The 11386-nt window shown below is 37.0% G+C and overlaps 1 protein-coding gene across 1 annotated transcript; it reads left to right on the top strand.

The window, feature by feature from the left end:
- Nucleotides 1-9360: 9360 nt before the first annotated feature.
- On the top strand, nucleotides 9361-10323 carry LOC115510764 (high mobility group protein B2). The gene has a single exon (XM_030310969.1). The coding sequence runs from the start codon at nucleotides 9464-9466 to the stop codon at nucleotides 10100-10102; it is 639 nt and encodes a 212-aa protein (XP_030166829.1). The 5' UTR covers nucleotides 9361-9463; the 3' UTR covers nucleotides 10103-10323.
- Nucleotides 10324-11386: the final 1063 nt, after the last annotated feature.

Genomic DNA, 11386 nt, shown 5'->3' with positions numbered 1-11386 from the left:
AAGTTTTAGTGACTACTGAGAAAATTCAGACAAAAGATATTAGGTAAGAATACATTGTAGTGAATTAGTGAAAAGTATTATAGGATTGTTCACTTTACATCATGTGGAAGCTTAGAGAACGACAGGCTTATCAGCTGATACAACATATTCCCAGTTGGTCAGCCCAACTCAGTAAGTTTTTATTAAATAACTATCAATTTGTACAGTATTTTTTTCCTGAGATACATGAGTAAATACAGATGAAGTATGTAATAAATATGATTCCCTCCCTATAGTAACTTATTTTCAGTTTTTATGTTGGAAAACCAAGAGAGAGAGAGAGATTGATATAAATACAGAAACAGTATAAAAGACAGAACTAAATAGATAATGGATTGCAAAAGATCATCAAATGTGAGGAAAAGTTATTATCCCCATGCAAAAATACTCCTCTGGAGATTAAAAAGAATTCACTAATAGTTAAGAAGATCAGTAATCCTATTTCATGGCTTGGCAATACATTTCAGATGTGATAACTAAACCAAAAGAGCAAGAAATACAAAAATCTCTGTATGACCAACTTACACCAGGAAATTCTAACTTAATTCTCAGCTTTAACCATTAGACAGAACTTCTTTTATCAACTGTACTTTCTCTAGAGCTTATTCTGTCAAAAGATAAGAAGTTCTTTAGCCAATGGGTGGTTTTGAATAGAGCAGAAGGAAATAATTCTGTGCAATCGGATCAGAAAAGACTGTCATTGTGTTGGGTAATAATATCCTGTTGTGAGATTGGTCCTTTCAGGCAAAAGGTTTTAAAGACTCATCATGTATGTGTTTCTTATTATTTTCCTCTTCATCCACTAGCTTAAAGAGTAGGTTATTTCTAACAAGCAGCAATTATCAAGTGTTCTAACAGTCCTGGAGATGTCTTCCTAAAAATACAAAACAAAATGAACTAAAAGAGAAACGAGCAAGATAAATGAGTAGTATTTTATAAAACCATTAGAACAAACCATGGAAAAGATCTGTTTCTGAGGGAAATAATTTAGAAAAAGTAAAATGTAGTTTCCTTCTCATCTTGCAGCATAGAACACAGGATAAATCTTGGAGAGATCTCCTGGCTAAAAGTAATATATAACTTCTGGATTGAAGCTTTGTTTTGTTTTTCCCTCTCCCCCCCCCATTTTCTTATATTATTATACTGTTAAGGTTGACAATAAGAAACACTTTCAAACTTGTGTTAATAAGGCTAGTTGTTTCAACTTTACACGTGATAGGACTGCATAGGAATGCTCAGAGTCTGGCGGCTGTGGCGAGAACAGCAAGGAGGACAAGATCAAGGAAATCTAAGGAGCATTATATACATCTGAACAGACAGGCTTTACGAAAGGAATGGAAATAAAATCTTGGGGGGATACCAGTTAGAAGTGGATCAGCAAAATTCCCAAGTGTCTGACTTCTCTTAAACTTTAGTACATTGAGAAAATTAAATTACTTGTTTAATAAATCTGATTTAAACTATGTGATTTCCTGTTCAAGATACAAGTTTCTACATTGCAGAGGACATTCCCCTCCTAAAAGAAAACATTTGGATTGTATTTACTGTGAGCAGAACAGTTTCAAACATCCTGGTCCCAGTTAAATATGGCATTGAAGTATGTTTGTCCTTTTTTTTTTTTTTTTTTTGTACTAAGGAATATCATTCTTTGACCATCACCCATGCTAATAATAAAATAATTTGTATTTAAATGCCATGTTTTTCACAATCATACAGTAATAAATCGAAGAGTGAGGACTGTACTCATCTACGAACTGCTCATTTTTTTTCTGTAAATTTCCCTTTTTCTAGAGTGGATTTTTGTGCCATTGAACCTTCAGTGATATAATAGAGTTGAATCAATTGAAAAACACTACCAGCCACTGCTTTTACTTTGTGTATATGCATCTGTGTGAGTCTGTGTGAGTGTGTGCAAGTGAGTGTGTGTTTTTCACATACAACTGAGATAATACTTTTTTGATAAAGCCAACCATCCAAATTAAATGTCTATATTTTCCCTCCAGAGAATATATTTATTACTGCTGTTTTGTCTTTTTATGTTGGAAAGAGCAAACTTGCAATTTACAAAAACACTCCCTGAGGTTGAGCACGTAGAAACAATCTTGAACACCTACTTAATAATTTTCTCTTAAATAAATAGCTATGACTTTAGCTGTGATCTTTTCATTTCTACTGGGTTGCTAATTACCATGGTAGATTATTAATTCCAAGCTGAATGTTTCAGGGTGTCATGGCCTGCTGGGACAAAACAGGCCAATCTAATGGGGGCATCCAGGTCATTAAAGGGTGTGCTGCCAACAACATGAACATGTAAATTAGTTCAGGGAATGACACTATGAATAAGTGAGTCTGATAATTATATTGGTGCTTATTTACATTTCCAGGCTACAAATGGGCTATGTTCCAAAACTTCATAGACCGGTTGGTACTGGTTGAGAACTCAAAATGCATAGAAACAATGCAGTCAAACGGAGCTTAAAATCTGACTCTCCTGAAAAACCTATTTTACCAATAGTAGCTTAAAGACTGTAGATTTGCATTTAAAATAGAAAGATATTACAAATAAATAAGAAATAGAATGGATATGTGTATTTTTTTCTCAATCCATATTCTGGAATGGAAAATACTTCTAGATGATCTTGTAGTCACCATCAGTTTGTACATAAACTACTCTGGTCCTCAGTAGCGAGGAAGATGGAGTTCAGGGAATATGTCTGTCACACAGGAGTGGCTGATGCCATTAAAGGAGCCCTAAAGTGATGGTCCTCAATATTTTATCTAGAAGCCTGTTGGAGTTCTGCTTCTCTCCCACTGACCCATGAGAGAATCTCTGGCATGAAGCCCAACCCAGCCCCTCTTCTCCTCGAATCTAGAGCAAGGAAAAAATTGAATGTGCTGTGCTGTGTGTATGTGTTTGTGTGTGTGTGTGTGTGTGTGTGTGTGTGTGTGTGTGTGTGTGTTGAACTGGGAAGGGTGAGGAGATAATCCATTACTCTGGTTTCAACCACATCTCTTTACTCCTAAAGTCAAGAAAATTGTTTAAGAGATAGCAATTGTTCTCTCAAAAGGAGCTCACATCTCTTAATAAAGAAAGACCTATGTCTATGTCACAGCATTCACTGCCCCTACTCTGCCTTGTCGCATAACTTTCTCTCCCCCTAAATCCCACATGAATGGCTAGGACACAGAGGACATAGTGGTGACTTATTTCTCCATTTCACCCTCACACCCTTTGTGGAAGAGTGGACCATAAGCAACGTTTCTGCTCCATCTAACATTTCAAATCTATGCTATCGAGGAACCCATTATGCAATTCTATGGATCAGTTATACAACAAAATCAATCCCAGGTTGTCCCCTGACTTTAAATTGGTCACAAATATTAAAGTTTTATACACTATCATAACTTCATTACCTGGTATGAAAATTGAGAACACCTTACAAATTGAGAATTGTACTTAAAAGTATGTTCCACATTATCTTTTGTCTTCCGACTTCACTACTATTTTCTAAAGCCCTTTTGTTTTTAAGGATATGTCAATAATAGTTACCATAGTTGTTACAAATTATCAGATGAAAGAAAGGAGTTAAAGCCACTAGTTTATGATCCATTCACTCTCTTTCCAAGGGGTGCCCCCAAGGTAAAGAAAAAAAATAAATAAAAGCAAACAGATAACTAATATCCTTATCCACTAGGCCTTTGGGTAATTAGACTAATTATATTTCTTAAGGGAAAGAGACCTTATCTAACAATGACTAAATGTCTTTGGTTAAAGGATCGCTTATAATAAATAAACCAATTTACAGACAATAAATAAATCTATGAGTCATGGATCCTTTAAGGAGGTCGCATTAACTATACAATAGCAAGGGTATAAAATGGCAATGTTTCATAATTCACACATAATTGCCTATTGTGTCACATACCCAGAAAACCTCACTTGGCAACCCCATCTATTATTCTAGCTAAAGAGAGTGAGATCCATGTGAGAAAGTACCTGGGGAGCCACACTTGATGTCTCAGACCTCTCTTTGCTTTCTCTTTGATTCTTGATCTATGGATTTGAAGTTATTAACAAAGTTTGATACAAGGTTAGATTTCTGGTTCTTACAAGTCTGCTCTGATAAACTGATACCTTGTGTTATCTTATCAGGCTCTAACCTCAGCTGTGCAAAAATATAACTTCCTTAATTTCTTTTTTTATTCAACATATAATTTGTACCCCCATATCACTGGTTTGGCAAGAAAATTTCATCTTTATCCCCAATCTTTTCAGAGCCCCTCACTTTGTTCCTTTTTTAGGATTAGGTGAGTTCCTGGGTTTATGGAGTATAAAGGTGTTGGAGGAAAGAAGCAATCAATAAAAAATTAGCATCACCTTATGACATTCCTTGTTTGTCTCTGCATGGTCCCTTCAAGTCTGTAGCCTTCCACTGTTTCCATATTCTTCTTCACACCCATTCCTGATTCCTTATGTCTAGACTCATGGTGCTACCCTTATCCCTCAGGACTTTGCCATCTTTTTCTCTCAGACCTATGCCCTCTCTGTTCTCATAGCCTCATGTTTTCTCCAAACTCAGGAACTATTTTTCCAATCTAAACATAATGTCTTTCTGTCTGTCTCTCTCTCTCTCTCTCTCTCTCTCTCTCTCTCTGATAGAGGAACTGTATTAGTTTTCTATACTGCTGTGACAAATTACTGTAAAACATAGTAGTTTGAAACAACATTAATTTATCTCACAGGTCTGTACATCAGAAGTCCCAACACAAGCTTAAACCAAAGTTTAGTAGGTTTGTGGACCCCTGTAGAAACTCTAGGGGAAAATACATTTCCTTGTTTTTTCCAGATTCTAGAAGCCACCCACATTCCTTGGTTCATGGCCAAGGCCATGAACCACGTGTGAGCCACAAGGCCATGTGTGAAGCACACATCTTCAAGGCCAACAACATCTCTCCATAAATATAGTGGGGAAAGTTGTTCCATTATAAAGGACGCTTATGATTTCATTAGCCACCCAAATAACCCAGGATAGTCTCCCCATTTCAATCCTTAACCTTAATCACATCCGCAAAGTACTTATGCCATGTAAAGTAACATATTCACAGGTTCTAGGGATTAGGATGTGGACATCTTTAGAAGGCCAATATTCTACCTACCAGAAGAACCTATCAAGATATTCTTAACAGGCTTATTTTTTTGTAAAATAAATGCATGAAGGTGTTAACTTGAAACAGAGAAAAGAGCAATTTTATTTAAGTAAAAATGAGTTTATTCAGGAATAGCAGAGGAATTTTAAGTTGGGACAAGCAAGCTACAATGAACCATAGGCAGGTCCAAAGAGACAAATGGAAAGATCTTTTTTTTTATACTTTATTTATTTATTTATTTATTTATTTATTTTAGGCTTTAAGGAAATTGGGGAGGGTTATTTTGAACAAAAGTTTGCTGGGGAAGAGTTTGAGTTGTAATGGTTTCTCATTGGCTGTAAATGGTGGTTAGTGCATTGTTGCCGGGTCAGGGAGGGGAACTTTCTTTCATTAAAGGCAGGAGATAAAATTCTTATGTGAAAAGTGCCCACCCTTGTCGAAATAATTCTTATTTTCCTTCTTCCTGCTGGTGATGCAGGCTGCAAGGAGTGGTTCTACGTGAGAACGCCCCTTCAGGCCTGCCCAACTCCATGTTAAATCAGGTTTCCTTCATTTTCATAAAGGCTGACATGTTCATGTATGTATTCTAAAACACTCTTTCTATACGGGATATTAAATAATTGCATTGAATGTGCCATAATTTATCTAGCAATATGCTCTTGCTACACTTCCAGGAAATTTCCCACTTTTCATCATAATTCATGGAATGATAAACCTTCATACATGTGAATCATTCTGTGCATTTTTAAATCATTGGCTTAGAGAAAGCCCTGATGTAAAATTACTGAATTATTGATCACAACATTTTTAAGACTTTTGGTACAATTTGTGGTTCTCTTCCATGCACTGAAGGAATCTGAAGGTCTTTGAGGACCAGGAATACTGGAGTGGATGGAACTTATTCCTGGAGGTAAATCACTTGAGAAAACTTGGAACTAGGCCTTCAAGGAAACTGCTTCCTTTTCCTTGATAAAACTGTTCCTTGACTACCCTGTCACTGCATACATTTTCTGGAAATAACTTTTATTATTGCTCATACAATATCTCCTTCTAATTTTTAAATGCAAATGTTAAAGTCACTCATAATCTCACCAACCACTATTTAAATTCTAATATATATTCTTCTACATACTGTGTGTATGGTGTGTGTGTGTGTGTGTGTGTGTGTGTGTGTGTGTGTATATATGCAAATATATTATGTAAAATATATTACTTATAGTATTCTATACATGTAAGATCAACTTTTCACAAATATAAAAAAATGTTTCAAAATAGCTTTATAGTTATGCATACAAAAGTAATTATTTTCTTAAGACAAATATCCAGAAGTAGCACTGCTGGAATATGTATGCTTTAAGAAAATAGTTATTACCGAATCGATTTCATCAATTAACCTTTTCCCTAGCAGATAAGAGAGTCCTCTTCCTTCTGTTGATGACCACACTATTATTTTTAAACACTATCAATTTTATAAAAAAATATAATTTAGACTTCTCTAGATGACTCACTAGGCTAAATGTGTTTTCATGTGTTTACCTACCTTTTAATTTCCTTTATGTAAATAAAGGAAATGATTATGTAAATTAATCATTTATATCATTTGACCATTTTTTCTAGATGGATTAGTAAGTTTCACATTTTAAAAATATTGCAGGATGACCATAGAAAGAACATATATGCTACTACGGTTTTCACTGGTCTTTTAACTGTATTGTTAGTTATTTTTGCTAGCAGAGTGATTATCAATTTCATGGACGATTTAGTAATTTTTAATTTATTGTTTCTACTTTTGCACTAGAGTTCTGGGAATCCAAGCAAGGTATATTCAAGTTACACTATGCTTTTCTAGAAGTCTGCAAAGCCCTGAACACCACAGCCTCTCTCTGAAATGATCCTTAATGCTCTGTTGATCATTCTCAGTAAAATATGACTGACAACATAATTTGTGGCACTTAGTGCAAAATAAAAATGGAACAGTCCCTTGTTCAAAAATTATTAAGAATTTCTAGATAGCGAAAACAGAGCATTAAACCAAGCATGGAACCTTTCTAAGCATGACCACACGTGACTGCACAGGTCACATACCCATAAAGTTAGCCCAGCCCCAGTACAACTAACTGATCAGAGATACTTGACCCAAAGACCAAAGATCTAGGCTGGCCTGTCGCTATAAAGGTTGGTGTGAATATTCTATTTGATTAGATGTCCTATATTGAGTAACAACTGGTAGAATCATTCAGATTCAAAGTTTTGGAGAATTTAAACTTGGAAGAGAGTGGGAGACAAAGAAAGAGAGAGAGAGAGAGCTAGAGAACCTACACCTCTCTCAAATGTTTAGTTACTTGACTTATCCACCATCAATCACTTCAAAGTCATCTTTCCCTCTACCATCTGACCTTTACCAAACACTAACTTCTTGCTTATAGAATATTTGGTTGTTTTCCTGGGTGTTAAATTCTGAATAGTTTGGGGCACCTGTGTGGCTAGTCAGTTAAGCATCCAACTCTTGGTTTTGGTTCAGGTCATGAATTTGCAGTTTGAGAGTTTGAGCCCTGCATTGGGCTCTGTGCTGACAGTGTGGAGCCTGCTTGGAATTCTCTCTCCCTCTCTCTCTCTGCCTCTCCCCCACTCACTCTCTGTCTCTCACAATAAATAAATAACCTAAAAAATTTTTAAAAATAAAGTTCTAACTAGTTCAATAAGAATTCTGCACTAATTTAAGTTATTTTTGTGATTTTTTTTGGTATCACTTTTCAAAGTCACATCCTAAATTTTTGGAATGAAATACCAATGTGACCGGGAAGGACAACGAGAAGGAGCAAAAGTCAAAGGTTCTAGTTCAGCAAAGGTTATATTTGGGATATCCATTGGACATTCAAGCAGAGATGCCAAGCCCTCTGTAGGTCAGGGAGAGGTAAAAAAGGAGATAATAGATTTTGGGGGTCACTGACATATAAACAGTATTTATAGCTGGACTGGATAGACCTATCTGAGAAAAGTGAAGAGAGCTCATAGAAGGGACCAAAAATGACGCCTGGCCACTAATGATTGCTGGGTAGTGATATTATTCATGATTTTTATTTTCCTACCTGGGCTCTTTCTATTCCATAGTTTTTACCACAAACAGGTATAGTGCTTAAGGCCATAAAAAAGTAATTAAAAATTGAAGGTCATTTATTTTGTTTTTATAGACCTGCCAAAGAGTTAGCTTTGAAGCATTCAGTTGTTAATTAAAATGTGAATGGTAAATACTTACACATTTTATTGTATGTTAAATATACTTCCATAAAAATGCAAATGCAAAAAAACCCCATAATTGGTAAGGATTGTTGTTGTACAGATATTATAGTTTCTATTTCTTTGAGAAGAGGACAGAGTGCACTAAATGTGAAAACACTTGATAACTAACTTACATGCTTACAGGGCTTTTAATATGGGGTATTTTATTTTGTTTTGTTTTGTTTTTGTTGCCAGAAAGAAAATTTTCCTAAAAATGCTTTCCCTCAGCCTATTGTAAAAGAAAGTACGCTGGAAAAATTGAACAAGGTAAAAAAGGAAAATGTTACTTCAAATGTCGTTATCATAAATTCAAGTTGCTTAAGGAAACCAAGTTGTGCCCTTTGGTGGCAAAAGTGAAAATGCACCCCCACATCACTAGGTTATTTACTCAACAATGATAAAATAGACGTGTTCTCTGACCTTTTTGGCTTAAAGCCTGGTGAAGGAGCAGGTGTTAAACTGAAAAGTAATTGAGGTGAAATAAAAAGAGAGGGTTTGCTGAATGAGACAATGTGAGGGAGCACATTGGAGACTGGAGATTGGAGGGTCAAGTCATCCTCTCTGGGGGAAAGACATAGAAACCAAAATGTGGAAGATGAATAGTGTGGTAGGCTGTAGGCTGAATAAGGTCTCCAGAAGTGTCCACATCTTAATGTCCAGAACCTGTGAATGTTACCTTCAGTGGTGAATGGACTTTGCAGACATGATTGAGTTAAGGATCTTAAAATGCGGAGACACCCTAGATTATACAGATAGGCCCTTAAATGACCTCACAAGTAAGAGAGATGCAGGAGCAGTCAGTCAGAGGAGAAGGCAATGTGCTTAGAAGATGGAAGAAGAGGCCACAAACAGAGAAGTACAGGTATCCACTAGAAACTGAAAAAGGCAGATAAACCAGTTCACGCCAGAGCCCTGGGAAGGAAGCGTCTCTGTTGGATCCGGCCCCTCCACGGGACTCTGAGGAAAAGCTACCACCAGGTAGACACCGTCTGTCACCATGGGTAAAGGAGACCCCAGCAAGCCACGGGGCAAGATGTCCTCGTACGCCTTCTTCATGCAGACCTGCTGGGAAGAGCACAAGAAGAAACACCCAGACTCTTTGGTCAATTTCGCTGAATTCTCCAAGAAATGTTCCGAGAGATGGAAGACCATGTCTGCGAAGGAAAAGTCGAAATTTGAAGATACGGCAAAAAGGGACAAAGCTCACTATGACAGGGAGATGAAAAATTATGTTCCTCCCAAAGGTGACAAGAAAGGAAAGAAGAAAGACCCCAATGCTCCTAAAAGGCCTCTGTCTGCATTCTTCCTGTTTTGTTCTGAACATCGCCCAAAGATCAAAAGTGAACACCCTGGTTTATCCATTGGGGATACTGCAAAAAAATTGGGTGAAATGTGGTCTGAACAGTCAGCCAAAGATAAACAACCATATGAACAGAAGGCGGCTAAGCTAAAAGAGAAGTATGGAAAGGATATTGCTGCATATCGCGCCAAGGGCAAAAGTGAAGCGGGAAAGAAGGGCCCTGGTAGGCCTACAGGTTCAAAGAAGAAGAATGAACCAGAGGATGAGGATGAGGAGGAAGAGGAGGAGGAGGAGGAAGATGAAGATGATGAGGAAGAGGAGGAAGATGAAGAATAAACGGCTATCCTGTAATGATATGTGTGGAGTGTGCGTGTGTGCTCAGGCAATTGTTTTGCTAAGAATGTGAATTCAAGTGCAGCTCAATATTAGCTTCAGTATAAAAACTGTACAGATTTTTGTATTTTGTATAGATAAGATTCTTTGTAGAGAAAATACTTTTTTAAGAATGCAGGTTGTAGCTTTTTGAGGGGCTACTACATACAGTTAGTAAAGCTTCTGATGGTGAATGTTTCTAAATATTTAATGGTTTTCTTTTTAAAAATTTTTTTAACGTTTTATTTATTTTTGAGACAGGGAGAGACAGAGCATGAACAGGGGAGGGTCAGAGAGAGGGAGACACAGAATCCGAAACAGGCTCCAGGCTCTGAGCTGTCAGCACAGAGCCCGATGCGGGACTTGAACTCACGGACCGTGAGATCACGACCTGAGCCGAAGTCGGCTGCTTAACCAACTGAGCCACCCAGGCGCCCCTTTAATGGGTTTCTTAATTTCTTGACTTGTGTACTGTAGCACAGCAAACTTGTAGGAATTAGTATCAATAGTAAATTTGGGTTTTTTAGAATTTTGCGTTTTGTTTTTTTTAAAAAATTGTAATAAAATTATGTATATTAAAAAAAAAGAAAGAAATTGAAAAAGGCAAGGAAACAAATCCTCTTCTCAGAGCCACCAGAAGCAGTTAACCCTGCTGACACCTAGACCTCAGTCTGTAAAACTGATTTTGGAGTTCTGCCCTCCAGAACTATACCACACTAAATTTTGTTATTTTAATCCACCAAGGCTATGGTAATTTGTTATAGCAGCTGTAGGAAATTAATGCAAGGAGGGATTATCTAGAAGAACAGAGAGGAATGTGAAGGTACCTTCTAGGGAACTGTAGATACCCAGTGCACCAGAAGAAAATGCTTGGTGTTCAATATTTTGGAGGAATAATAACTCAACGGGAACAAAAGCATAAGATTGGGTTGGGGAGAGAAGACAGCACTAGATTATGCCAGGTCTTGCAGGTATTAAGGATTTTTCTATCAAAGACAGTGGGAAAAACATAAAGAATTTTAGGAAGATGAATGATTTTTTGAAGATCACTTGGGCTCTTGCATAAAGAATATAAATTGTAATGAGGACGAGAAGGAAGATCAGTTTGAGTTTATTGGAGGAAAGGAGCTGTCAGTTAAAAGTGTAGGTTCAGGGGCTCCTGGGGGGCTCAGTTGGTTGAGCATCCGAATCTTGACATGGGCTCAGGTCATGATCTCACCATTCGTGAGATCAATCCCTGAGTCAGGC

This window comes from Lynx canadensis, chromosome A3 (genome assembly GCF_007474595.2).
Source record: "Lynx canadensis isolate LIC74 chromosome A3, mLynCan4.pri.v2, whole genome shotgun sequence".
Taxonomy (NCBI): Eukaryota; Metazoa; Chordata; class Mammalia; order Carnivora; family Felidae; genus Lynx; species Lynx canadensis.
This window is presented reverse-complemented; position numbering and strand designations above follow the sequence as displayed.

Coding starts and splice junctions, on each gene's coding strand:
- LOC115510764 (XM_030310969.1), top strand. CDS start 9,464: ATGGGTAAAGGAGACCCCAGCAAGCCACGGGGCAAGATGTCCTCGTAC.